We start from the raw sequence: 26,664 nt of genomic DNA, 5'->3' as shown, positions 1-26,664 counted from the left end.
TATTAAAGATATTAAATTACTTCTTAATTTTCTAATATTAACTATATTATACACTTATTAGTTAAGCGCTTTAAACTCTCTAAAAATAGGTAGTAAAGCTCTTTTTTATTAATAAGTATTTTAAATAGTAAAAGGCCTTTATTAGGTACTCTTATTAGCTATAGAGGTATTATTTAAAGTATTATTTTTAGTGTCTTAAATAGTAGTTTACTTATTAATAAGTGTACTATATAAATAGACTATAATCCTAATATATTTACTAGTTTAAATAAATATTATTTTCTATTATTCTAGTCTCTCTTATAATAGTATAATACTTAAGAAAAATCCTCTTTCTAACTAGTAAAGAATTATTATTATTAGGGTGTTTTTTAAGCTTAGTCTTATAGACTCTTTTAATAGTACTAAAGACGGCTATATTAAGAGACTAAAGGATATAAAAGCTATAAGCTAGTAAGAATAGAAGGTATATATTATTATTATAATATTTAAATAAGAATTTATTTATATAATAGCTACTATAGTTATTAATAATAAGAAGTCTTTACTTCTCTACTCTTATTAGCTTTATTTTAAGGATAAGGATTATTTTAAGCTAATTAATAGTAATAGTATTACTTATTTAGCCCCTTAAAGAAGCCTAGAAATACTAGTCTTTAAAGGCTCTTAATTTATTAGGAAACTACTATTATTAAATATTCTTTCTATTAAAAAGAACTAATAGATTTAGCTTCTTCCTTATAGCTAAGATATACTTAAAGATTATATTATAAAATAAAAATAATAAAACTAAATTTATTAAGTTAGTACTCTAGAGTAGTAGTTAAAGATAGAAATGGTTATAGTGTAGACTTTATGCTGCTGGTTTAGTCACTATCAACGCCGCGTTGCCTGCAGCCTCTTCTAAGCCCTCGCAGTGCAAGGTTGTACGCCTCCACCGCCTCCCCCACGGTGCGGCGGGCACAAAGCAATGAGCTGCGTAAAGGCCGCGATCGACGATTATTATTTTTCTTTCTTTCGTCTTTTTTTAGAAATGCCTATCACGTCCTTGAAACCGTAGGCGGCCCTGTGGCACATGCTGAGCGTGGGAGAGCATGGCCCTTGTTAGGCTCAGCTTAACAACTTCATGCCGCTCATTGGTTAAAGCTAGGTTCCACTTTTAACTTTTGGTCGCCCATCTTCGACTTTTTTTTTCTTCTGTACCAAAGTTTCATCATCGTACTTGATCAATTATATTTTTTTCTACCGATGTTTATCCAGCTAATTATATGATCTATTGAGTCCCTATGATATTATAGCAGCAATCTACGGCCCTGTCAACCCCGAAACCCGCCCATGAGGCCTCTCCTCTCACGCCTACCTCAACTTCTTCTTCGTCGGCCTCATCGAGCATCACCATTCATCACAGCAGCCTCTCATCGCCTTCTCAACATGTCTTCCGCGCCTGCGGCCGCCGCAGCACCTTCTGCCACCGCCACTGCGACAGTCCACAACGGCACCCCCAACGGCACACACACAAACGGCAGCACTCACAATCGTCCCGCCAAGCGCCCCAACAACGCGAATCGCAGCGGCGGCAACCGCAAGCCCAAGCAGCAGAGGACTAAGCGCGAGCGCAATATCACCGAAGGCTCCACGGAGGAGGTCCTCCGCTGCGACATTGACGCTCTCCTCAAGGCCCGCCGCGAGGCCGCCGACGGCGAGCCGGAGGACGCCGCCTCTACCGCCACCCCGGAGGCTGACCTGCCGGAGCCCTTCACCGAGATTGAAGTCGAGATCCACGAGTTGTCCTCGACCGGCGACGGCCTCGGCATGGTCGCTGGCAGCGGCTCCGAGCAGGTCTACGTCGTGCCCTTCACCGTCCCCGGCGACACCGCCCGCATCAAGGTCATCCGGCACGTGCGCGGCGAGGGCCACTCCCACGCCGACTTCGTCTCTGTCACGATGCCCTCGCCGCTGCGCGACGACGCCCGCGTGCGCTGCCGCTACTTTGCGCGCTGCGGCGGTTGCCAGTTCCAGATGCTCGACTACGCCGAGCAGCTGCGCCGCAAGCGCCGCATCGTCGTCAAGGCCTACGACAACTTCGCCAACCTACCCCGCGCCCTCGTCCCCGAGGTCCGCGACACCATCGGCAGCCCGCTCCAGTACGGCTACCGCACCAAGCTGACCCCGCACTTTGATGGCCCGCCGGGGTTCCGTCCGGCCAAGCGCGGGAAGTCGGAGGCCGCCTCGTTCAGCGCCTGCCCGGACATTGGCTTCATGCAAAAGGGCCGCCGCAAGGTCATGGACATCGAGGACTGCCCGATCGCGACCGAGGCCGTGCGGGTGGGCAACACGCGCGAGCGCAAGCGCATGCAGGACGAGTACACGAATTACAAGCGTGGTGCGACGCTGCTCCTCCGCGAAAACACCACTCGTCATCCCAAAGACAGCGAGGCTGCCAAGGCAGAACTCGCACCGTATACGGTCAAGTCTGAGTCTGGCGACTTTGTCGACGTCAAGTCGTGCGAGACCGACTCCAAGGCCACCACCACCGAGTACATTGACGACTACATCTTCACCAACCCCGCCGGCTCCTTCTTCCAGAACACCGCCCCCGCCCCAGCCGCCGACCGCACACCAACCCGCCCCATCAAGTACCTCATCGACGCCTACTCCGGCTCCGGCCTCTTCACCATCACCCTCTCCTCGCTCTTCCAGCGATCCATCGGCATCGACATCGCCGGCGCGTCCATCGAGTACGCGCGGCGCAACGCCGCCCTCAACGGCCTCGCCGAGGACCGTTGCCGCTTCATCGCCGCCGACGCCGGCGAGCTCTTCCGCTCCGTCGCCGCCTACGACCCGGACGAGACCGTCGTCGTGCTCGACCCCCCGCGCAAGGGCTGCGACGCGAGCTTCCTCGCGCAGCTGCGGAAGTTCGGCCCGCGTCGCGTGCTGTACGTCAGCTGCAATGTGCACACGCAGGCGCGCGACGTGGGCGTGCTGGTGCGCGGCGAGGGCGAGGGCAGGCGCTACGAGATTGAGAGCCTGGTCGGGTTCGACTTCTTCCCGCAGACGGGCCACGTGGAGGGCGTGGCGATATTGAACAGAGTGGAGGAGGAGGGCGAAGCGACGCAAAATTGAGAAAGGTATCATATATGAAAGATTCATATTTGCCTTCGCGTAAGATTCTGCTGGGATGCAACTTTAGCAACGGGAAGAGCACATCATACTAGATATCCCAATGTGAAAAAATCAAAGCATTAAATCATGAAGCGAGTTTAGCTACAATAAGATGCAAGGATTCCCAACGCCAAGCGATAGCCCATAATCATCCCTACATATGCACAGAGTCACCCTCCACCTCCAACAGAGAACACCCCTTAGCTCAAATTACCTTCCCTACTTCCCCGCACCGCATCAATCAACCTCGGTCACCTCTCTCTCGACCAGCGGCTTTAGCGCCTCCACAGCCGCCTGCACCACCTCCGGTCTCCTGCTCTTCTTCAGGCATGTCTTGAGGATGTCGACGCCGCCCTCCTCGCGAATCTTGTCGCGCGCCTCGGCGCCGATCGCGCCACCTGCTGAGACCATGTTGAGGATACTCGCCGCACCGCGGTGGCGCAAGTCCTCGCTATCATCCACGCACAGCCCGAGCAGCGCCGCTACGCCGCGCTTGCGGTGGACCACGCCACGCACGACGGGCTCGAACGCCGTGAGCCCTGCGAGCGCGCCGCCGGCGGCGCTGCGCGTGCCCTCGTCCTCAGCGTCGGCCAGCGCCAGCAGGACGTGCAGCCTCTGGGCAGCGTGCACGCTGCCGTCGGCGTACAGCGCGACGCCGTCGGGCGACTGCGTCAGGTTGCAGACGAGCTCGACGGTGGCCTTGGCCACGAGGTGGTTCGAGGAGAGCAGCTGCTCCTCGACGTGCGGCCATGCGTGGCGGATGATTTGCTGCGCGATCGTCGCGTCCTCCATCGAGGCCAGGTTGGTCAGTGCCATGAGCGCCTCAAAGGTCGGCAGCAGGTCGCGCCGGTCCGAGGCCGGGTCGGGCGGCAGGATGGAGACGAGCGGCGTGATGGCCGCGTCGACGGGGTTTGCCCGCGTTCCGCCGAAGACGAGCGCGGGATTGATGCTGATGAGGATGCGTGCTAGGGCCTGCGACGCGCTGCGTCGGGCGTCCCGTTGCTCCTCCTTGAGGCTGCTCCAGGCCACGAGGAGAAGCTTCACTGCGCCTTGTTGGGCAAGCTGGCCGCGGATGCTCTTAATCATGGTGAGTGATAGCAGAATGTTGGCAATGATTCCCAGGGCAGCTGCAGAATCGTGCTTGCCATGGGTCACTAGCACGGGAGTGATGCCGGCTGCAAAGACAGCCTTGCAGCGCTCATTGACATGCTCGTCGTCGTCGAGCGGGTCCATTCCGGGGAGCTTGCCTTCTGCATTTGCATATGCTTTCAGCTGTGACATTTTCTTTTCTTCCTCGGTGAAAAGTGGACGGTACCGTGTCAAGTTTTGAAAGATGCTCAGGGCACCGTATGTGGTAGGGGAGCGGGGTGGCGCTTTTGAGAGGGTATCAAGAAGCTTCTTGAGAAGTTCTGGGTCCTTGGAAATGGTGTCTTTGATTTTTGGTTGCAGAGAGGCATAAGCCAATCCTTCGATGGAGTGTTGCTTGCCGTGGTCTTCGTTTCGGAGAATCATCTTGGTGAAGAGGCCGGATAGCTCTTCTATAGACGTGACGGCAGACTCAATACGGGGTGCATTGGGGTCAGATGGCTTGGGAACAGCCTGTTTGACATGTCAGCGGTCGACCTTGTGCGCATCGGCGTACGTGCTTCTCACCCGAAGTTTGGCCAGAATGACTGCTGCAAGATATTGCACCTGCTCTGAATGCTGTCTCATGGAGACGGATCCCTCTTCTCCTTGAAGATTCGGTTCTTCGCTCAATCTCCGTCCCATATCCATGGTATACTGTTCAACAATTTCCTCGAGCCAATCCACGCAGTATTTTTGGATGGCCTCTCGACACCGGCCGTCCATACAGGCGGCATTGAGCATCTCGAGACACGCCGTCTCCACCTTGCGGCTCTTCCACTCCCTGCGCATGAGCGGCCCTAGGGAGCTCAAGAATCCCTCGTTGAGGAACATCTCCGTCGTCAGGTCGGGCACAATGGGGAAGGTGGCGGCGGCTACGCAAAACGCGACAATATAGTCATCGTAGGTGCGGCGTTGGACACGGTCGAGGAAGAAGGCGCGCAGTTTATTGGAAGCGTCCTCGGCGGCGGCGCGCATATAGGCCGAGGTTGTTAGGACAGCGTGGCCGCGCACCAAGTCGGGTTGACGCATGTCGAGATAGCAGAGGATGGTATCGACGCAGTCGGAGTCGATGACACGGCAGATGGACTTGTGGTTGGTCGGGTCGGCCTCGCGGGCGACGGCGTCGTCGTTGAGCATCTTGGTGAGCAGGTCGAGGTCGCGACACGTCTCCTCGTCCTCCTGGCCGCCCTCCATGAGGCGTGCGAAGACGAGGAGGGTCTGGTCTTGGACAGAAGCCGCGGGGCCGGAGGCCTGTATGGTCTCGGCGGCGGCGGCCATGGTGGGCGAGACTGCAGAGAAGCTGTGGATGGAGAATTCCAGGTTTTCGTACTTCAAGCTGTCATCAGCGATGGAAAGGGGGATGGAGGGTTTGAAACGCCCCAGACGTATGACGGTGTTTGGAGAATGGAGAAGAATAATAATATTAGTAGCTTGCCCCTCCATTGCTCTGAGATAAGAGTAAGCTTTCGTTATCTAACGCATCTGCCCCACTGATGCAGTGGCGGGTGCTACGTAGCTGTCCCTACGTAACCCTAAATTTTCACCTTCTCTCATGAAAACATCAGACGGTCTCTTTGAGATACGCCGTGGACGTTATAGAGGGCTTCTCTTGTTCTTACTTGGTCTGAACAAACTGAAGAGTGACAAGTGCCAATGCGTGTTGGGCACAACTTGAAAGGTGCTGTGGCTGGACTACGATACTCCGTCAGAACGTGGCTGATTCTAGTTGAAGGCCCACTTAAATCGAACAGTGGCTGCAAGTCGAAATCCAGCTTCATGCAATTGGCTGGCGCGAGACTCGTGCGTGTGCTGCCTGCAAACAACTTCTTTTACACGTGCGTCACGTTCATCAACGGCACAACTCTGCGGCCTGGAACGCGTCTGGAACGCCTCCATTACAAATCAGAATAAATATATTGCCAACTTTCTTGCATCTTTTCCCTCGTCGTTTCAAGCCATCGAATCAAGTTCCAACCAACATTCTTCACTCATCTTCACGCTCAGTCAATGAGACTCTCTTCCCTGCCACCACTCGATACGATCCGCATGCATCTTCACGCTCAATCGACCGACACGTCCTAGACCGATTCTCCCCCACGCGACCTCGTAGATCGCCCCCCCTCCTCCAATCGCGGCCGCTCCAACCTCCGCCCTCTCCTTCAACATGGACGCCGTCGATTACTCGGAGCACTACGAGGTCACCACGACCGAGGAGACGCCGTCGCTGCTCTCCGTCATCATCGACACCAACCCACGCGCCTGGGCCGTCCTCGATGACGGCAGCGCCCCGCTCTCCCTCACCACCGCCGTCGCGAACCTCCTCGTCTTCATCAACGCCCACCTCGCCTTCAGCGGCGCCAACCAGGTCGCCGTCATCGCCGCCCACGTCAACCGCGCCGTCTGGCTGTACCCTTCCTCGCAGCAACACGCGAACCCCTCACAACAGCATGGCTCGTCCTCCGCCGACGCTGACGCCGCCATGGCCGACGCGGACATCACCAACACAAGGTCCTCGGCCAACAAGTACCCGCAGTTTGCCCACATCGAGGCCACGGTGATGGCCTCGCTCAAGAAGCTCATGGCCGAGATGACGGAGCGCGACCTCGCAAGCACGACGACGCAGCTCTCCGGCGCGCTGACCCTCGCGCTGTGCCACACCAATAAGGCCGCGCGCGCCCTCGGCGCTTCCGAGCTCGACAACGCCGCGCCCACCACCGCCGCCGGCCAAGGCACCGCCACCAGCGCGCCCCCGCCGATGAAGGGCCGCATCCTCGTGCTCTCCGTCTCCGACTCCGAGTCCGCGCAGTACATACCCACCATGAACGCCGTCTTCGCCGCCGCCCACGGCCGCGTCGCCATTGACGCGCTCGCCCTCGCTGGCGACGCCACCTTCCTCCAGCAGGCGTGCTTCAACACCGGCGGCGTCTTCCTCCGCGCCGACGCCAACCCGCGGGGCCTGCTCGCCTACCTCATGTTCGGCATGGTCGCCGACGTCGAGGCCCGTGAGGCCCTCGTCCCGCCCACCCACGACACCGTCGACTTCCGCGCCGCCTGCTTCTGCCACGGCCGCGTCGTCGACACCGGCTTCGTCTGCTCCGTCTGCCTCTCCATCTTCTGCGAGGCCCCCGCCGACGCCGAGTGCCTGACATGCGGCACGAGGCTGCGTCTGGGCAGGTACGGCGCCAAGCCGGCCGTCATCCCCCGCAAGAAGCGCAAGAAGAAGAAGGTCGTCAACGGCAGCGGCAGGGAGGAGACGATGAGTGCCACGGGGACGCCGTTGAGGTGAGGTCGCGGCGGATGTGCATTGCATGATCATGACACGACGAGCCAAATAAAAGCAATACGACACCAGAGAGGTACACAACAGTACTCTGGGTCATTCCTGTATAAATAGAAAGGATACCAGGCGATTTGAATCTTATACAATTTTTATTCGTTTTTCTAACTGCTCGTGAGGTGTCTCGTTTAGGTTTGTGAGTATCATCTAGGTTTGTGAGTATTATCTAGGTTTGCGAGTATGAAGTGTTGCGCCTCCCTACTTGGTGGAAATCTTGCGGGAGCCTTGGGCAATCTTACTGCCCTCGGGCAGGCGAGACATGACACAGGTTGGCGTGGGGTCTTTGCCGCCCATGGATGCAAGGGCAAACGAGTCTGTGTTGTGCGCGAAATGAAGGTAGTACCCTGCCCGTGTCTTCTTCACGGCCATGATGCCAATCGCGCCGGCCGAGGGCCCATTGCAGACGCCTGGATGGCCCATAAAGTCGTTCGCAATAAACGACTCCATAATGGCGTTTTCATCGTAGTCGTGTATGTCAGTGCCGGCGGGACCCTTGCGAGTGCCGTTGTACAGCCGTTCTGCACAACGCTGGGATGCCATTGTCGTTGCCATGTGTTCGCCCGTGCCACTGGTGACAGCCGCCACCGAGACTGCATCCTCGTCATCCGGTTGGCAGGGCACAACAGCCGTTCCTACTCCAACCAGAGCAGCTGGGCCAAGTCGACCACGATGCTTCATTCCAATGCCTCCGGATGAAGAACCGGCTGCAATCAGCCCCTCTTCGTCAATAGCTATGGCGCCAATCGTGTCGGTTACACAGTCTCCATCTTCTTCGACCACATGTTGACGCTTAGTCGATGTGTCCTCGCTGTTGTCAGGTCCATCCAGAGGACGCTTTTGTGCTTTTCGACGTCTCCTTGGCTGCTGCCACGTTGATTCGTCATTCACGGAGCCGACTCCTATAGCATTGGACTCTTTCGGTCGGACAGCAAGATCATCATTCTCGCCATCATTGACATGACCTTGATTGGATCTTGGCAAGTTTCCATGCTTCTTGCTCGAATTGGTGCCATGATAGGAGGTTTTCCAGGATGGATTCCTGGCATGATTCCAGGAATTTTGCGTTATGCCCAGAGTCGTTAACTCAGCCTGCTGAGCATCATCTATGCCCGGGGGCGGCAAGTAGGGCGAGTTAGGCTGGCCTTCATTCCAAGTTCCTGACATGATGGCAGCAGCGTGATCTCGAGGAAACGAGATATTTGGTTTTGCGGGGATTGTATCGTATTGGCAAGGCGCACAGTGCATAGCTGCTGGCGTCTTTTGCACACTGCTGGCCTCCTTTGCTTTTGCCTCGGCCCTGAGCAAATCGTCCTGCCAGCGCAAGAAGCGATCTCTGGAGTTTTTGGAGACGAGATAATCATTGGCAAATGTTGCCATACCATGCTCTTCTGCGTAAATCTTGGCGCCTTCTCCGACAAGGGCATTGGGAGGGACTCGTCTCAGGCTCAAGGGCCGCTTGCTCCCGTCGAAGATGAGCTTGGCAAGAGAAATGGGATTTCGTATATCTATACATGTGAGTTGAAGGCTGCAGGGTGTAGCACAAGAAAATCTTACTTGTAACAGCACCACAGGCGCCGCTGCGGCCCAAGTGATCAACAATTGTCGCATCACATTCGACGGTGCCGTCGATGGAGAGGTTCGACCCGTAGCCAGCGTTGGTGATTTCTTTGTCTTCCAAAACCCGCAGCGAGGCTTCGACGGCTTCTGTGGCACTGGCGCCAGCTTTGAGAAATCTCATCCCCATTTCGGCTGCTCTGTAGCGGACTTGTTAGAGTGGGTTGCTGTGTACGTGAGGCCTTCGGTTAGCTTACGCAACGCAGGCTCTGAGATGGACATCCTCATTTTGATGGCTGTGAAAGCCGGCTCCGGCATGGAGAAAGATGGCTGGTATGCATCTTTTTCGCTGCTTCGGCCCCAAAACACGATCTAATGCCCCATCTGTGTTGCAGATCTCGGGCTGCGTCGACAAACGAACTTGGTGTCGAGGACAGCCAGCCATGTCCGGCTAGGCTAGAGCTTTGACGACTTCCATGCACATAGGCGGAGCGGCAGGTAGTGATGATGGATAATGAATGCTTTGATTTAGGTTGCGGTGGTGATGGTGTTTGGAGGGAGTTGTTGCAGCAGCAGTGCGTTGTTGCGAATGCAATGACGGATGCGAACAGCCCAGGCGCGTGCGGGAGTAGAGAAGGAAGTCTTGCAGAACTTCGCTCGGCACTGCTACCGACAGGCACGTGTTGAGGTCGGGCCAGGAAGGAGCATAAATGCTTAGCGAGTGCCGATGACGGGAATCGTGTGCGGAGGTTAAACCGGAGTTTTGGTGTCGTTAGTGATGCTGTTGACTACTAATGATGTTAATGTAGGAAATAGGCAATACTCGATCTGCGCTGTGAGCTTGGCGGCGGCATCACAGTGGGGTGGTTATGTGAGCAGCAACGACAACGACAGAGGATTCAGCAAGCCAACGAAGAGTACATCGGAATATTCGTTATTGATACATTTCAGTCAGTTATGTTATTTTATTATGGTGTTCCACAAATTTTCCTCTTCACTTTGATATAACGAAAACGCAGCTCTCGCGCCGATGAAGGTTAAAACAGCAGATACAACATGCACCCTTGTATTTCGCTATCACAAGAAGTTGGTTAACTGTCAATTTTGCTTTACACATTGGCCTGAAAGTAGTTATTTATTCTTTGGCCGTGGCTCAATGCTTATTATAGACGCTTGACATCAGTCATCTCAAACGGTGCAGCTACATGCCGGTGGGGTATTGATGACAAACCGATCGCGAAACTGCTAAAGTACAGGGTAAACCGTAATAGACGGGCCACCAACAACCTCTGAAGCTACGCAAGCTCCTCCTCAGCCATCCCAGTTCACCCCACATTGCGTCAGGCATCCTCCCACGACCTCCCACGACCTCCTCGCCGCTCTCACAACACCACCTCTGCACTCTTCTCTGCGCCAATTCTCTCGCCTTAGAACTCGCCGTACAAGGCCTTCACTCATCATGGCGAACCAGACTCCTGCCGTTGTCATGGACAAGTGCGTCAGCTGCCCTACCCCACCCCATCTCCATCTTCCCTCAACTTCGTGGCTAACCAAGGCGACTTGACAGCGGCACGGGCTTTTCCAAGCTTGGTACGCCGGCCCCTCGGTCCGATGCGCGACATCCGATTTCGATACTGATATTGTTCTCCCAGGCTTTGCTGGAAATGACTCCCCGTCCTTCGTCTTCCCGACCGCCATTGCGACCAAAGGTCCCGCTGCTGGAGGCGGCGGCTCCGGCTCTGGTCGCCCGGCCGTCGTCAACAAACCCTCGTTCCTCACCGGAGGCACTGGACCTGCCAGTAGCCACTTGAGCTCCAAGCGTGGCACCGAGGATCTCGACTTCTTCATTGGCGACGAGGCAATCAGCGCTGCTTCCGGGCCTGGTAAGCAGCACTTGAGGCACGACAATGGCAAAAACTGACCCTTTAGGCTATGGCATTCATTATCCCATTCGCCATGGACAGATTGAGAACTGGGTATGAGTTCCAAATGCATTACCGGAAACTGTGCGCTGACAGCATCAGGACCACATGGAACGCTTTTGGTCTAACTCCATCTTCAAATATTTGCGCGTTGAGCCCGAGGACCACTACTTCCTCCTCACCGAGCCTGTCAGTTCATAAGCCTACGAGTCTCGGACGGGAACTGACTTCAAGTAGCCGCTGAATCCCCCAGAGAACCGAGAGAATACTGCCGAAATCTTCTTCGAGTCGTTCAACTGCGCCGGCATGTACATTGCCGTTCAGGCCGTCCTCGCTCTTGCCGCCTCGTGGACTTCGTCAAAGGTCACCGATCGATCGCTTACCGGTACTGTCATCGACTCCGGTGATGGTGTCACTCACGTCATCCCCGTCGCTGAAGGATACGTTATCGGCTCATCGATCAAGTCGATTCCTATTGCCGGACGAGACATTACCTACTTCGTGCAGTCGCTACTGCGAGACCGTGGTGAAGCCGATTCGTCTCTCAAGACCGCTCAGGAGATCAAAGAGTCGCACTGCTATGTCTGCCCCGATATCGTCAAGGAGTTTGCCAAGTACGACCGCGATCGTAGCCGCTTCCTGAAGCACACCGTGTCGCTGCCTGGCGGTCGCGAAGTTGGCGTTGATGTTGGCTACGAGCGCTTCCTGGCTCCTGAAATCTTCTTCAACCCCGAAATTTATAGCTCCGACTTCCTCACCCCCCTCCCCGTGGTTGTCGATGGCGTCATTCAACAGTCGCCAATCGACGTGCGTCGTGGCCTGTACAAGAACATTGTCTTGTCCGGTGGTAGCACCCTGTATAAGGATTTTGGAAGACGCTTACAAAGAGACATCAAGCTCCTGGTGGACGACCGCATTCGTGCCAGTGAGCTCCGTAGCGGTGGTGCTCGCAGTGGCGGCCTCGATGTGCAGGTCATCACCCACAAGCGTCAACGCCACGGTCCCTGGTTTGGAGGCAGTCTGCTTGGTCAAACACCCGAGTTCCGCTCATACTGTCACACGAAAGCCGAAGTATGTACATCCTTGAAGACTTGAGGGCAAATCTAACGCAAAATAGTACCAAGAATACGGGCCGAGCATCGTGCGCAGATTCCAGCTGCTTGGTGGCCCCGGTGGTTCCTAGACGCATTTTCTCTACCTTCAAAGGCATTTCCGGTAGATGTGCGCTTATTCATATGCGACTGGCAAGATTCATGCTAAAGTTAGGGTTTGTCAAGGAGATGTGAAAATGGCGGCGAAACGGCGGCATGGTCACGGATATGACGACGTGGCCAGTGTTTTGAGAATTGATTTACCAATTGAATTCACCTATTTCGATCATATTGTGTACACTGGTGAAACTACTCGCACCTATCCAATTACGCCGTTCTGCAACAACTTCTTCAATCTACAGCTTGACCCCGAATCTAGCGGCTGGTGTCCAGCACGTAGCGCCCCGTCACCTTGCCCGCCTTCAGGAGGTCATACACGCTCTGCAGCTCGCTCAGGCCGACCGTCTTGAACGGCACCTCGATGAGGCCCCGGCTGTAAAACTCGAGCGCCTCCGCCGTGTCCAGGCGGTTGCCGACGTAGCTGCCGCGGATCTGTATCATGCGCGTCACCGTGTCGAACACGGGCGCCGCGAACTGCGCGTTGTCCGGCGGCAGCCCGACGCACACGACCACGCCCCTCGCGCGCACATACTGCGTGGCCTGGCGGAACGGCTCCTCCCTCGCGGCCAGCACCAGCGCCGCGTGCGCGCCCAGCCCCCCCGGCGTCAGCTTCTTGACCCGCGCCACCAGCCCCTCCTCTCCTCCCGCGGCCGCGAAGTCGACAAACTCGGCGCCCATGCCGCGCACCATCTTCTCCTTGTCGGCTCCCGTGTCGATGCCGACGACGCGCAAGCCCATCGCGCGCGCGTACTGACACGCCAGCGCGCCGAGGCCGCCCCCCGCGCCGGCCACCACAACCCAGTGCCCCGGACGCGCGCCGGACTCCTTCAGGGCCTTGTAGACCGTCACGCCCGCGCAGAGCACCGGCGCCACGGCGTCCATGTCTTCGCGGCAGCCGCTGGGGATGCGCGCGGCGTGGGAGGCCTTGGCGAGGCAGTACTGCTGGAAGCTGCCGGAGACGGTGTACCCGGAGAGGTCGGGGCCGCGGGCGCAGAGGGGCTCGTCGCCGGCGAGGCAGTGCTCGCAGGCGAGGCAGGAGGAGTGCAGCCACTGGACGCCGACGGGGTCGCCGACGGAGAGGGAGGTGACGAGGTCGCCGAGGGCGACGACGACGCCGGCGCCCTCGTGGCCGCCAACGAGGGGTAGCGCGGGCGGGATGGGCCAGTCGCCGAGCATGGCGTGCAGGTCGGTGTGGCAGACGCCGCTGTAGAGGATGTGCACGAGGACCTCGTCGGGACCGGGCTTCGGGACGGGGATCTTCTTATACACGAGGGCTGCGCAGGGGGAGAGGTTTTGTCAGTGAGGGTGATGGGAGGGAAGGGGGGGAGTACGCACGTCCTCCGATGGCTTCGACGACTTGGGCCATCTGCTCTGTCGGGATCTCGGCCATGTTGGCAGCGTCGGTGGATGATTCGGATGGCATGATTGAGATTGTGTGTGTCGGTGGATGGGAGTGAGGTTGAGGAGTTGAAGTGAGCGATTCAATACAAGTCAGAAATTACTACGAATATTCTGGGTAAATGGAAGGCTTTATGGGCGGACAAAAGGAAGAGTCATTAAGCTTAAAGGACACTGGTCTGGATTTAAAGATATTGCTGCCGCATGCGGATAGGATTTTGTAGAACACGCCACGTACGTATGCTCTAGAAGCCAAGCCCCGCGTACAATGTGGCATGATTTACGACACCAGTTTTTTTGTGGAAAGTAGCCGTCTGCACTGGATACAATCAGGTTATCGACAAAAAGTATAAAGGTGGCGGGGAGTCGAAGTCTCTCGGCGCCGGATCTCGTTCGGAACCGGAGCACCGGGCGGGGAAAACCCGCTGCGCAATGCCGCATGAGCTGTCAGAAAAACTGGAGATGGGACCCGAATCAGCTTACCGCAAACTGCCATGAAATCAGCTGTTTTTATGTTATCACGTTGAGAATGCAGGCAGTGCTCAGCACAACCAGGCCACAGCGGCGGAGACTTTGACGGAGGGGCCCGAACCTAGGCGGAAAACAGGCAACCCGTTGGAGGGTGCCGAGTCGGTAACCAGACGATTCTCCAGGCTGTCAACAGGGGCATGATGCAGCTTCCGTATCGCCGGCCAAGCTGCCCCTCGCTCAAGGCAATAATACCGCCGGAGCCGCCCGACCTGCATGCAACGCACAAACCCCGCAACTCCAGCAGCTTCTCCGGGAGATGGTATTATTATGGTTATAGGGGGGTATAACAATGCTGGTATGGGTTGATCAAATACTGAGCATTTCAATGTGCGTTATCCCGCCCTCTCGGCACCAGACTCCGAGGAACGCCGAATGTGAAGGCGGCGCAATACTATCGCGGCCGATCCTTACTGCGTCTGCGCTCAGGTACGAGCCCGTGGTCACCGATCTTCCCTTGAGATGATAGTCTCGTTGGAAGGCATGGCAGGCCGTCACTGGAACGACAAATTACCTCGGCAGACGGGCCCTCGGATATGGACAATTTTTTTACGTATTGATACTGACGGCTCGCTATGGTAGCTGAACGGCTCATCTTCCAGAAATCGCAGTCTTCTTTTTGCATCCGCGTCATCCCCATGATTCTTCACGTGGTATATATCGTTCTCTCTTATTCCTCTGCTATCCCACCATCGTTTCCCCTTCCCCTCGCCGTCAGGAGAAGGTGCGCCTATGCGGCCGCCGCGGGCACCTCGATGGACTGCTCGACGCCGTCGGCCTTGGCCGAGTTAATCTTCTTGCCCGTCTTGGCAATCTTGGTCAGGACCGTCTCGTAGGGGAGGCCGGTGACGACCTTGGCGCTCTGGTTCTCCAGGGAGACTTCGTAGCTCTCGACGCCTGTTTGGCGGGCGGCAAGGTTAGCCTATGCGCAGGGCCGAGGATGACGGGGGCGGGGGAGACATACCGTCGAGCTTCTTGAGGACGCGGTCGATGGCGCCGGAGCAGCCGCCGCAGGTCATGGTGACGTTGAACTCGTACGTGTGGGAAGCCATGGTGGTGGTTTTGGTTTGGATGGTGATGTGGGGTTGGTTTTTGGTTTTTGGAGGGGCAAGGTGATGGATGTGTTGAAGTTGGCGGATGAGAAGAGCGTGGGATATGGGCAGAGAAAGAGGGCTTGTTGTACTCGTGGGAGAGAGGAAAGGCGACAATGTCAAGGACAAAGGGAGGGACAGCACCATACTTGCCCTTTTATTAATTATTAATCCCCTCCCCTCAAACGGCCGGCCGCTGCAGTGCAAGGCGTCACGCAACGGGGCCGATGGCGCGAGCCAGTCTAAACGGGACCTGAAGCATAAGTACCTCATCGGCATATCGGTAGAGAAAGAGTACCTACCCCGCCGGTACCGCATCGACGCTTGTGCCTGGCACAAATCGCGCTTCGCCGCCCGGCAAACGTCAAAGCTTGGAAACTTGCTCACCTCAACTCAACTCCGTTCCCCAATGTGCGACATGGCTTGTTTCTCCTTTTTCTTTTATTAGCAGCGCCTTCAACTAGCAACAGCTCCTTTGACTTTCGTGAAGCTCATCTCTTTTCCTAGACATGATCCTGATTCACAACCCGCAGCGTCCATGATGCCATGCATACGGCCCGCTCCCGTTACCCTGGCGCGCCACCGCATAAACCACGCAGGGAACCCTGGGGGTGCAGCGCGGCAATCAGCGGTTGAAACGTGCTCGTGTGCTCATTGCATCGTGTCATCTATAAAGCAGGCCCGACGGTTGTTGCTACCGCTTGTGAAGCCTGTGACTGGTCTCCATGTACGTCCTCGCTGCCCGTCATGCCATGTTCAACAAAAGAAGTGCCAGATATCGAATAAGTAATCTCATTAGTGACTGGCATTCAAACTTGTCCTGGGGCCTTCCAACTCTACGCCCTTGTCCCTTCAGTAATTCACATCAATCGTTCGGGCTCCACATATCTCTCTGGCTCACGACCCTGTTCACGCAGTCTTTCATGACGCTCATACCTTCATGTCTCCGACGAAAATTGTTATAATTGCCGTAAATTTTGATTATGATTTGCTTGGTCCCAGCTATATATTGTGCTCAGGAAATTACCGCCGGCCCAAGCTTTGCCATCCCGTGGCCTTTCCTCCTGGACAGACGGCCTTGCAGGGCACAATCGGCAACGTGAAGGAGCCGTCGTAGTCGTCCCTGACGTGGTCCGGCAACTCCATGAGCGCGAGTACGTCGTACACCTCCTGCATCCAGTTGCCCAGGTACCCGCGCTCGTGGAACAGCAAGTGGCGGTTATCCGGGTCTGCGGAGCACATGGTGACCAGCGGGCCCCTGGCCTCTTCCTCCTCCTCATCATCCTCCATATCATCATCCTCATCATCCTCATCATCCTCATCCTCATCGTCGTCGTCGCCGTCCGGCTTCTTCACCTCTTTGCCCTTCCCACGCGCCGCCGCCACCTCCGCCCTTATCCGCTCCGTGTCCCGCCGGCGGCGCTCCATCTCCTCCTCCGACACCGTCTCGCTGAACGGCACGTGGTCCCACCGCGGCATCAACAGCTGCCTCACCTTTGTTCTATCCCTGCCCTCCTCGTCCTTGACCGTCTCGTAGATGAGGTCCGGTCGCCAGTCGTGCGTCGGCAGGTCCCCCCATATGCACGCCAAGCTCTCAATCGCCGGCATAAAGCGCACCGCATCCGCAACCGCCTCCGTGCTCTGATACACGGTGAATGCCGGCAGCGCCAGGTTACGGATCTCAGCGCCGATGTCGTGCGGCGGCTCCAGCTGCTCTAGCTGCTCCGGCTCGAGCTCCTCTTCCGTGAGGACGCCGCCCAGCACATGCGACATATGCAGCCGGTCGCAGAAGCGCCGCCAGCAATAGCGGTCGACCCACAGGTGGTCGCGAGCAGGGTCGTACCGGCGCACGTACGGTGGCAGTTCGCCTTCCGGTGTCGGGGGGAACCCGGCGTCAATCTCGCCCTTGGCGATCTTGGTGCGGGTTAGCTGCACGTTGTGCTTGGCGAGCCAGTCGAGTGTGATTGCGCGCGCCTCTCGGTTAACGAGGAGCAGCGGTGGGAGGTAAACGGGAATCAGCACGTCGTCGTCCCAGGCGCGCTCCTGAGCGTACGGGTTGCCGGGCTCGAAGTCGCCAACGTCGGTGTCGAGGGAGTCGTCGTCTCCCTCCCCATCGACGTCATAGCGGTCTAAATCGTCGTCGCTATCTTGGTCCTGCCTGTCGTCCCTGTCGTTGTCGTCGTCCACGTCTCTCCTCGTCACACTGCTGCTCGGCAGCGTCGCAGTTGGCGCAACCCGCTCCGCCACCGGGACGCCACTATTCACCGTCGCCTCGTCTCCGTGATCAGGGGGAACATCGCCTGTGTCGGTCATCAGGTAATCTTCGCCGTAGTTTGCGTAATCTTCGTAGTCGCTCTCCTCCTCCTCGAGCATGTAGGGTCGGGAGGTGCGATAGGGTACCATGGTGGGGATGTCGCCGTGCTCACCGAGCGCCATGGTCCAGATGAGCTGGCGCATCTCCATGGGGAGACGCTCAAATATGCCGCTCATGATGCGCAGGTTGCGGTGGAGATATCAGGCTCAAATCATGGACATGTAGAAGTGGAAGAGGTGATGAAACATAGATGTCGTGTTGCCAGTGTTGGTGCCACGAAGGAGGGGTCGATGGCCCGCGCGGCGCTGTGGGACGCGTTGGGCGAAGCGATCAGCGATGGTACTTGGACAATCCATTAAACCAGACCAGCTTTTTCAATTTTAGAATTCTGAATTTCTATTAGGAGTGCGTTTCTTTTTCCATTTCATTTTACAGAGGCTGATAATTATGCAACTAGAAAACCAGGTTACAAAGTCGTCAAGTTTCATTCTACTAAATATGATGTACATGATTTACTCCCAAGCCGCTGACTATACAAAGAAAAAGATTTGCCTATAATTTTCTACCATTTCTCTCGCCCACTCCCTGGCCATTAAAAGTTGGCAGTGACCTTCTCCTCGGTGTCCTGCAGCGCCCACGCGCTCGAGTGCTTCTTGGAGCGGACCGAGGTGGCCTGAGCGGCCGTGAAGCCCTTGGCCTCGACGGCCGGGTTGTAGCCGAGCTTGTTGATCTTGCCGACCTCCTCGTTGGTCAGCTTGGGCGCGACCTTGCCGTCCGCGCGCGCCAGCACGCTGACCACGACGGCGCCGCCGAGGCCCAGGTTGTGCTGCAGGGTGTACTTGGTGCCGGCGACCTCGCGGTTGTTGGCCCAGCCGCGGAGGTGCCAGACGAGCTCGGCGGCCTGGGCGATGCCCGTGGCGCCGAGCGGGTGGCCCTTGGAGATGAGGCCTCCCGAGGGGTTGACCAGGTACTTGCCGCCGTAGGTGATGTCGCCCTTGCGGACCATCTCGTGGGCCTTGCCGTGCTCGCAGAGGCCGAGCGCGTCGAGGACGAGCATCTCGTTGGCGGAGAAGCAGTCGTGCAGCTCGACGACCTTGACGTCCTCAGCGGTGATACCGGCCTGCTTGAAGGCGACGGCGGTCGCGTGCTGCGTCATCTCGTAGCCGAGCAGGTCGATGGAGCTCTTGGAGAAGAGCGAGGGCGCGTCGGTGGCGAGGCACTGACCGGCGATGAGCACGGCCTGCGACTTAAGGTGCGGGCGGGCGTCGAGGAACTCCTGGGAGACGAGCACGGCCGCGGCGCCGCCGTCCGAGGTGGGGCAGCACTGCAGCTTGGTCAGGGGGTCGAAGATGGTGGGCGACTTGAGGATCTGCTCGGTGGTGTAGACCTGCTGGAACTGCGAGTAGGGGTTGTTGGGGGAGTGCGCGTGGTTGACGCGCGCAATCTCGGCAAAGTCCTCGTTGGTGGCGCCAAACTTCTCCTTGTACTCGCGGCCGCCGTTGCCGAACATCTGGGGCGCGCCGGGGGCGGGCTCGAAGCCGCGGGTCTCGACCATCATGTTGACAGTGGTGCCGAGAGGGTTCTCACGGTCGTTGAAGAAGGACTGGAGCGAGCCGGCCATCATCTTCTCGAAGCCGACGACGAGGACGCAGTCGGCGGCGCCCGAGGCGACAAAGGTGCGGCCCATGGCGAGGCCGGTGCTGCCGGTGGCGCAGTTGTTGTTAACGTTGTAGATGGGCACCTTGGTCATGCCGAACTGGTAGAAGACGCGCTGGCCGCAGGTAGAGTCGCCGTAGCAGTAGCAGGCGACGCCCTGGTCGACATCGTCGTAGTTGATCTGGGCGTCGAGCATGGCCTTGACGCCGGCCTCGAAGCCGAGCTCGGTGTAGTCGACATTGCCGCGAGGCTTGATGAACTTGGTCATGCCTACACCAAGGATGTAGACGGGGGCGAGTTGTCGAGGCATGATGGCGGTGTTGTGGGGGGAAAGTTAGGTGGTGGGAGTAGAGTGAGGATATGAGGTGCAAGGGGGTATCAGGGATGAGATGGAAAAGAGACGTTGATGGAAGTGAGAGGGAGGGCAATGGCAAGGACCAGGATGGGGATATATATCGAGTCGGCTGGGGTTAGCCTCGGAAGCGATGGATGGGAACGGCAAATGGGACCTGGAATTGTTGTGGCGGTTGAACTGAACTCTTAGCACTTTGTTAGCGCGGGGCCCCGGGAAGACAGCTCCAGTGGAGACTTTCAGATGCAAATGGGAGTGCTGATGATCCAGGCATTCCGATTCCTTTCCAGGTAGCTGTAGGCGCTATTATTGTTCAACAAGTATAATTACTATTGCGAGAGTAGGATGAACTTATTGTGACCAGCAATTCCATCTATGTTCCATCAGCGATAGAATTGACGTGCAACAAAAAGCCACCCGTCCGTCATCCGGCTCCCCGCACTGGCCTTCTATCGTTAGTGGCAACTGGAACTGGAACTGCAGTGGGTTGGGGCTTGGCCGAGGAGGTTCTGGGGGAGCATATAGCCGCTTCTCAACGCTATTTACCAATACAACCGAACCTCAGGCTCTCGGCGCGTTTACATTGCCCGCCTAGGTTCAATATTGCAATCATGTGAATAAATGCTAACTATTCACCAGTCCCCTTTTACAATATAACTCTCCCACTTTTTGTCTCCTGTATTTTTTTTTTTTTTCGCCAACGTTCTAATGTCTGCCTATATAGCCGCAGTGACAACAATTACGGATACCCAAAGTGACGTAGCCTGTCCAGCACTTCCAGAACCTCCAGTCGCATTCCGGTACCGAGGTCCGGCCCATCGGTCTCCCGCACAGGCTGCATGGCCGCTGAAGTTTACATTTGAAGCATGGCCTGATTACACTCACAGACCGTTCTCGCAATCCTTTGTCAAAAATGAATCCCGCATCTCTTAAACCTCCAAATCAGAGTTTTCACAACTTATCCTCCCACTTACAAACGTGACGGACTTACATACGTCCTTATCACGACAACTCACAACTGCTTTCCTGCTAAAAATTTGTCAGCCTCACAAACCCGGCGCAACTCTGCCCGACCAGTCGGCCGAGTCACCAACGCCACCAGCCGCACTAAACACCAAAAAACCAACCATCGCGAACTCCAACTCTCCTTATCGGCCGAGTCCCATGGCCATGACCGCAACAGACTATCCGACCGACACAAATCCATTCGTAAGCCAAATAATGAAAAGTTTTTCAAAACCATCTATAAATACAGTCCATCAGCTCTTAGAAAAAACAATTCAATTCAATTCCGCAGTCCAACTTCATCTTTACGTGCTTCGTCCGCTTCATCACCCACTTATACAATCCTCACACCCTTCCACAACCATGCACATCTACATCACCGGAGGCACCGGCCGCAACGGCTCCCTCGCCATCTCCGCCGCCCTCGACCGCGGCCACACCGTCACCGCCCTCGTCCGCTCCCCCACTTCCTCCACCCCTCCCCGCCCCGGCCTCACCCTCGTCACCGGCTCGCCGCTCTCCCAGGCCGACGTCCGGCGCGCCCTCACCACCGGCCCCTCCCCGCCCTCCGCCGTCATCTTCACCCTCGGCCTGCCGCGCACCTCCACCAGCCCCTTTGCGCCTCTCCGCCCCAACACCCCGGCGGACCTCCTCTCCCGCGCCGCCTCTACGCTCCTCGCCGCCATCGACGCCATCGGCGGCCCGGCGCCGAAGATCGTGGTCAACTCGACGCTCGGCGCGGGGGATTCGTGGGCGGCCCTGGCGTGGCCGTTCAAGGTGCTGTTCAGCCGCACGCCGATGCGCTTCGGCGTGGAGGACCACGACAAGGTGGACAAGGTGGTGCGCGAGGGGGGGCGGAGGTTCGTGTTGGCGCGCGCGGGACGCCTGACGGAGCAGAAGGAGGAGGGGGCGGAGCCGGCGCCGGTCAGGGTGCTGCCGGACGACGGCAAGGGTCTGGGTTTCATGGATGCGCTCACTAGGCAGAGCCTGGCGCTGTGGCTAGTCCTCGCAGCTGAGCAGGACACCTGGGATGGGAGGTCACCAGTTCTGGTTAATTAGGTTCTACTACGTTGGTTTCCCATGGTACAGGTTGCTTGATATACATCTCTGTGATGGTAGATATTTTAGATAGACACAATTGTTAAATCATCCTCGTTCCGCTCGTCCAGCTCGTCCAAGCTCGTCCCAGATACAGCGTCTTTGAACAGATGTACATAACAAATGCAACAATTTAGGACCGTATGTTCTTCCTTAAGCATAGCAAGAGGCCCAGGTATACCAAGTTGCAAATGCAACAGCATCTCCAGTCCTTGAGGCCGTATCGTAAACATCAAACTCATTGGCAAAGTTAGCCGCAGCGACGTAATATCCAAACGCCACAACACAGTCCAGTGCCCCAACACCCAATGCATTACATTACCCCAATTTTCCTATTCAAATGCAAATATGCGTCAGTGGCCTACGCTAGTCCCATCCATCCCAGATGAGCCAGCCGCCAAAATATTGCGCCGCTGCCGCAGGGTTACTCATCTGCGGGTGCCCATGCATATACCCGTCAGGGCTGAAAGCTTCGCGAGGCGACACAGAGCGCACCTTGTCAAGTGTGGTGTTCGCCGAGCGAAGCAGCAGGTCCAGCACGCCGTACAGGCCATGCACGATCTCCTCGGCTCGCGGGTCCGGCTTCCGCACCGACTCCAGAACGAGCGCCAGCGTCAGAAGATCCTTGGTGTCGTTGCCGCTTGCATGCCGGATCAAAATCTCGATTGACTTTTCCACCGTGCTTATCAGTCGTTCCGGTGACCAAATAGACAGCTTCTCGGGCTTATACTGCGGATAATTGTCGCCGCCATACTCTGGCGACTGGCCCGGATGGCCACCCATCATGTTGTCAACACTTCGGTGCGATAGCTGGATATAGTAGCAGACACTCAGCGCCGCTTGTACGATGTCGTGCTTCAGCATCTGGTGGTACATGGCCGCAATGATGTCAAAGAATGAATGCCGCGGGTCGATTTCGTCGAGGTATTTTAGAATCACCATCGATGATCGGAGATGCGCCCGTGTGATTTGGGAAGGCGCGTCGGGTGTACCCATGGCCAAACTGCGATACAGCGCAAGAAGGGGGCGACGGACATGCATGTCGAGAATAACACGCGACCTCCACATCTTGTTTTTTTGTGTGTCGTTGAGTATTCCTTGGCGGGGAAATAGGTGGTTGATATCTTCAAGAAAGCCGTCTAGCTTGATGCCCACGTCTAGTACTTCCTGGTAGTCTCGTATGGAGTCAATATTATTCACCAAATAGGCCACTTTCATCCGCGCTGGTAGCGTCATCGCGCCATACACCTGCAACTGGTTGTCCGTAACTTGGTCGATTGGCTTGGTTGGTGGTAATTCTCGCATGCCCTCGAACAGTTCCACGTCGTCCAGATTCCGCGGTGGTCGACAGGTAAAGTCGCCTTCTCGCATTGTTGTGGGCATGTTCAAAGCAATCGATAGATGAACATCCATATCCATAATGGTATACCAGAGTCGCCTGCGGAGTTCACCCTGGAAGATGGTCATGCGAGGGCCGAATTCGGAAGAATCACGGTGCAGTCCCATAGACATGGCATTCCGCACAACGTAGCCAAGTTGCGCCCATAATTCATTGGTGCGTTGCGTCACCATTCGCTGGGCGTGCAAAAGCAGTACTTCCACCTGCAAGGATTCAAATTCCACACGCTGCTTGCCTTTTAGGCTATCCAACCAGCTTCGAATTAATGCGCAGCTAGTAGGATTGTGCACCCCTTCGACGCGCTCGTGAAGAATTCCCTTAGATTTCGTTTCGAACCGAGACGCTGTCGACAGTACAGCCAGAAGCTGCGGCAGAAAGAATTCGGACTGCTGTCTGCCACTCCAATACAAGTTGTATTGGTCCATAAATGAAGGTATGTGAAGAATACGATAAATAGTCTCCGAAGAATCCACATAAGATGCGACCAGGCGATCGCAAGTACTCTTTGGAGGCAGGATGTCAGTCATGCGCTTTTGAATAGGCATCATGGAATCAACATAGACTGAGATCGGGGTCAGAGCCTTGGCATAATGGTCGTGCAGGAAGTGATGAGCAGCTCGAAAGTCAGACAAGACCTCGCGGCCGCCGGCGATGGTTCGATGTTGGTGAATAAAGGCCTTGGCGTCGTCGAACAAGTTGAAAATTATCCTAGAGCTCCCTTGCCCAAAGAAACGAGTCCTTTTGGCGCCATTCTTAACGCTGAGGCCGCGAATCGTATCCGCGGTAGCCGCGACGACCCGGCCCGCGCTCAGATCCGTCACAGCCGGGCTCCGAACAAGGACCTGCTTTTCTAGCCGCTCCATTCGCAGAGAGAGCTCTTCTAGCAATGGCAGGCCAGAAGCATCGCCGTTCTTAGCAGCTGCCGCAACAGCAGCAAGGCTGCTCAAGTCGCCTACATTGGAGGTGGCAGAGGGTGTAGTGCCTGGTGGGCAATTGCGCTTCGGAGGGCGGCCAGGCTCGGACACTTCGACGTCGGAGGCGTCAGACTCGGGCTGTCCATCCGCATCTGCTGCGTATTTGCAGGCGCGATTCGATTTTTGGCACTGCGAGCAAGGGCAGAGTCGGTCGCATCGGAGCTTTCGTTTACGACACTCGGTGCAGGACTTGACGGGTCGGGGTCGCTTGACGCTACGCTGCTGGGAATGAGGGTTCGATAGGGGCTGCTGGGATGCGACTTGCTGCTGTTGCGACGTCTGTTGTGGTGTCTGTTGCTGGAGCGGCTGTTGTTGCGGATGCGGCGATTGTGATGCGGCGCCGTGCGCCGGGACGGAGTGCAGGTGCACCGGCGGCCCGGGCTGCTGCTTGGGCTGCTGGGGGCCATCAAACTGGCCCGCAGCACCCATTATGGTGATGAAGCTAACGTAGGATTCGCGTAGAGAATGCTCGCGAGACGAGGTCGGAGAAACGCTGGGCTGCTAGGGCGGCGCAATGTTATTCGAGAGTGGTTGGAGCCGGTTTCGTCAAGCAGAGAGAGGACATGCCGCAGCGACGCACGAGGCACGGAATGCGCAAGTGATGGGACGGCGATTCGAGAGGCTGACACCGATGGAGAGTGATGTAAACTCCAAATCGTTGCTCAAAAACGAAAGTCTCAGGGGTGGTGAAGTGTTCGTTGGAATTGCGACACCCGTCGGTGTTTTCTGGCGCAACTGCGGGCGCACAGAGTAGGCCACGGAGGGCGAGCGGGCGATTGGCCCGATTCCGTCAGATGATGGCTGCTGGGTGGGCGGGAGACTGGTGCTAAGTTAGTACAGTGCCAAGCTGCAAAGTACCTAAGCAAAGTCCGTCTTTGCAGTAACTGGAAGCGGCGGCAGAAGCTTTCCTGCGATGTTGAGTAGATAGGTAGGTGGCGCGCGTGAAGTAGTTTGAAGAAGGTGGGTGCAGAAGGGAATGTAACGGCAGGTCGGACGCTCAAGGAGAAGAGAGAGCGAGAGAGCGAGAGAGCCGATCTGGGTGGTTTTCGAGTGGTCTCTTGGTTGGGTTGGGCTGGGTCAGAAAACGGGCTTTCCGCGACTCGGCCGAAGAAACGAAGAGCAAGGATGGGCAAGCTAATTCTAGCTAGTTGCTAGTGGCAGTTGGACCTGGTGTGTGTGTTGTGAGAAATCGTGCGGATAGTGGTAGGAGTGTGAGTGGACACGGCGGAGCGCGGCGCAACGATTAAATAGCAAGCCCAAATCAAAGCTGGTCACTTTCAACGTGCAACGGGGGCCCGGACCTTGACGGAATCGTGGCGACCAGGGATTGCGAACCGAGACTTGATGATCCTTTGACGGATATGGTAAGTTGCCTGCAAGACTGTACTTGGTAGCACATGGACCGAAGCCGGAGCATCGAAGTCAAAGAGAGGTCGTGTGATGGCCTTGTTAGGTGTCTGCCATTCATCGCAAAGAAGCGGCAAGAATGCCGAGCTGGCTATAAGAATGACGCTTATATTGATGATGGAGAGGCAACCTTGCATGAAGTGGATGATGAAGTGGAAAGGATAGTGATGTACTACGTGCGGGAAGTAATCAAGTGTTTGTTGTAGGTAAGGGAAATACGGAGTAGTACAAGACCTGGCTCCAAATTTATCCACAGATACAGGTATACTGCGAAAAGAACGAGGCAAAACAAACGGCGATGCGCCCGTGTAGGACAGCGGGCGGGCGCTGTGAGGTGGGCCGACAGCTGGCGGCTGGCAGATACGGTTACAGCTATGTATGTACATATGTACATAGCAGGCAGTTGGCAGCGCCTGCCAACAGGCGGATCCTCCCTCCTGAGTGCAAACGCCCCTTTGCGGGGAGTTACAGATGCATGATGGCATCTCCAGATAGACCTTGCTTGCACCTTGCAACCGCACGATTCCATGTATCGCACCAGCCAATGTATCACCTTCGAATCCCAGTACATGGTAGCAGCGCCATGATATCGATAACAAGTCCAGCTCCCTACCCGCCTCGCCGATCGAACACCTCGTCATTGCCAACACGTCTGTTACTCCAGCAGCCACAGGAGCAACACGCCCCTTTCCAGTCAGGTGAATCCGCTCCTAGTTATACACTCTGCATTTATTACAAGCTAATAAACAGAGTAATACGGATGCTGCCTCTCCAGAAAATCACTACCGTCGGCGAAGACCAATTTCATAAGCGGATCCTAATAACCATACTTTAGAGTTTTGGTCCATCGCAAGTCACCTGCCAATAATTTCCCTTCAATGCATACGCCCCAGGAAAAGAAGGTGACAATCGCAAACGGCGGGTTCGGCCGAGAGGGGACAAATTTACTGGCCCCAGCGAATGGGCAGCAAGACTGACTCGGACGGGCGAGGCACAGAGCGGTGACGGTTCCCAGTCTACTAGCTTCGCTCCATATGCTAGCCAATGTCCTTCATCCTCTTTTTCGTCCTTGCTTTCCTAGTTGTTCAGCGCGTAATCGCTCCGGTCCGGCGCAACCCATCCGCACAC

The 26,664-nt window shown here is 56.2% G+C and overlaps 11 protein-coding genes across 11 annotated transcripts; 4 read left to right on the top strand and 7 right to left on the bottom strand.

Annotated features, from left to right (window-relative positions):
- Nucleotides 1-1,431: 1,431 nt before the first annotated feature.
- ISF_08494 (tRNA (uracil-5-)-methyltransferase) lies at nucleotides 1,432-3,123 on the top strand (the record flags this gene model as incomplete). Its single annotated transcript, XM_018852097.1, has 1 exon — nucleotides 1,432-3,123. The coding sequence occupies one exon, from the start codon at nucleotides 1,432-1,434 to the stop codon at nucleotides 3,121-3,123; it is 1,692 nt and encodes a 563-aa protein (XP_018700697.1).
- A 276-nt stretch (nucleotides 3,124-3,399) lies between these two features.
- On the bottom strand, nucleotides 3,400-5,568 carry ISF_08493 (Armadillo-like helical; the record flags this gene model as incomplete). Its single annotated transcript, XM_018852096.1, has 2 exons — nucleotides 3,400-4,761; nucleotides 4,816-5,568. 2 exons carry the CDS (start codon nucleotides 5,566-5,568, stop codon nucleotides 3,400-3,402), a joined length of 2,115 nt encoding a protein of 704 aa, XP_018700696.1.
- An 886-nt stretch (nucleotides 5,569-6,454) lies between these two features.
- ISF_08492 (transcription factor TFIIH subunit Tfb4) lies at nucleotides 6,455-7,576 on the top strand (the record flags this gene model as incomplete). Its single annotated transcript, XM_018852095.1, has 1 exon — nucleotides 6,455-7,576. One exon carries the CDS (start codon nucleotides 6,455-6,457, stop codon nucleotides 7,574-7,576), a length of 1,122 nt encoding a protein of 373 aa, XP_018700695.1.
- A 249-nt stretch (nucleotides 7,577-7,825) lies between these two features.
- ISF_08491 (asparaginase family protein) lies at nucleotides 7,826-9,469 on the bottom strand (the record flags this gene model as incomplete). The annotated part of the gene is made up of 3 exons (XM_018852094.1): nucleotides 7,826-9,132; nucleotides 9,182-9,376; nucleotides 9,439-9,469. 3 exons carry the CDS (start codon nucleotides 9,467-9,469, stop codon nucleotides 7,826-7,828), a joined length of 1,533 nt encoding a protein of 510 aa, XP_018700694.1.
- A 1,171-nt stretch (nucleotides 9,470-10,640) lies between these two features.
- On the top strand, nucleotides 10,641-12,286 carry ISF_08490 (actin-like protein 3; the record flags this gene model as incomplete). The annotated part of the gene is made up of 7 exons (XM_018852093.1): nucleotides 10,641-10,675; nucleotides 10,749-10,771; nucleotides 10,834-11,064; nucleotides 11,111-11,157; nucleotides 11,206-11,292; nucleotides 11,341-12,174; nucleotides 12,221-12,286. 7 exons carry the CDS (start codon nucleotides 10,641-10,643, stop codon nucleotides 12,284-12,286), a joined length of 1,323 nt encoding a protein of 440 aa, XP_018700693.1.
- A 283-nt stretch (nucleotides 12,287-12,569) lies between these two features.
- On the bottom strand, nucleotides 12,570-13,737 carry ISF_08489 (alcohol dehydrogenase 1; the record flags this gene model as incomplete). The annotated part of the gene is made up of 2 exons (XM_018852092.1): nucleotides 12,570-13,588; nucleotides 13,650-13,737. The coding sequence occupies 2 exons, from the start codon at nucleotides 13,735-13,737 to the stop codon at nucleotides 12,570-12,572; spliced, it is 1,107 nt and encodes a 368-aa protein (XP_018700692.1).
- A 1,233-nt stretch (nucleotides 13,738-14,970) lies between these two features.
- On the bottom strand, nucleotides 14,971-15,292 carry ISF_08488 (Heavy metal-associated domain, HMA; the record flags this gene model as incomplete). Its single annotated transcript, XM_018852091.1, has 2 exons — nucleotides 14,971-15,137; nucleotides 15,205-15,292. 2 exons carry the CDS (start codon nucleotides 15,290-15,292, stop codon nucleotides 14,971-14,973), a joined length of 255 nt encoding a protein of 84 aa, XP_018700691.1.
- Nucleotides 15,293-16,354: 1,062 nt separating this feature from the next.
- ISF_08487 (hypothetical protein) lies at nucleotides 16,355-17,821 on the bottom strand (the record flags this gene model as incomplete). The annotated part of the gene is made up of 1 exon (XM_018852090.1): nucleotides 16,355-17,821. One exon carries the CDS (start codon nucleotides 17,819-17,821, stop codon nucleotides 16,355-16,357), a length of 1,467 nt encoding a protein of 488 aa, XP_018700690.1.
- Nucleotides 17,822-18,237: 416 nt separating this feature from the next.
- Nucleotides 18,238-19,611, bottom strand: ISF_08486 (nonspecific lipid-transfer protein; the record flags this gene model as incomplete). The annotated part of the gene is made up of 1 exon (XM_018852089.1): nucleotides 18,238-19,611. The coding sequence occupies one exon, from the start codon at nucleotides 19,609-19,611 to the stop codon at nucleotides 18,238-18,240; it is 1,374 nt and encodes a 457-aa protein (XP_018700689.1).
- A 1,410-nt stretch (nucleotides 19,612-21,021) lies between these two features.
- Nucleotides 21,022-21,717, top strand: ISF_08485 (NAD(P)-binding domain protein; the record flags this gene model as incomplete). The annotated part of the gene is made up of 1 exon (XM_018852088.1): nucleotides 21,022-21,717. One exon carries the CDS (start codon nucleotides 21,022-21,024, stop codon nucleotides 21,715-21,717), a length of 696 nt encoding a protein of 231 aa, XP_018700688.1.
- Nucleotides 21,718-22,122: 405 nt separating this feature from the next.
- Nucleotides 22,123-24,558, bottom strand: ISF_08484 (Zn2Cys6 transcription factor; the record flags this gene model as incomplete). The annotated part of the gene is made up of 1 exon (XM_018852087.1): nucleotides 22,123-24,558. The coding sequence occupies one exon, from the start codon at nucleotides 24,556-24,558 to the stop codon at nucleotides 22,123-22,125; it is 2,436 nt and encodes an 811-aa protein (XP_018700687.1).
- Nucleotides 24,559-26,664: the final 2,106 nt, after the last annotated feature.

Source organism: Cordyceps fumosorosea (genome assembly GCF_001636725.1).
Source record: "Cordyceps fumosorosea ARSEF 2679 chromosome Unknown scaffold_31, whole genome shotgun sequence".
In the NCBI taxonomy this organism is placed as follows: Eukaryota; Fungi; Ascomycota; class Sordariomycetes; order Hypocreales; family Cordycipitaceae; genus Cordyceps; species Cordyceps fumosorosea.
Note: the sequence above shows the minus strand (reverse complement) of the source record. Positions and strands in the feature narration are given on the sequence as shown.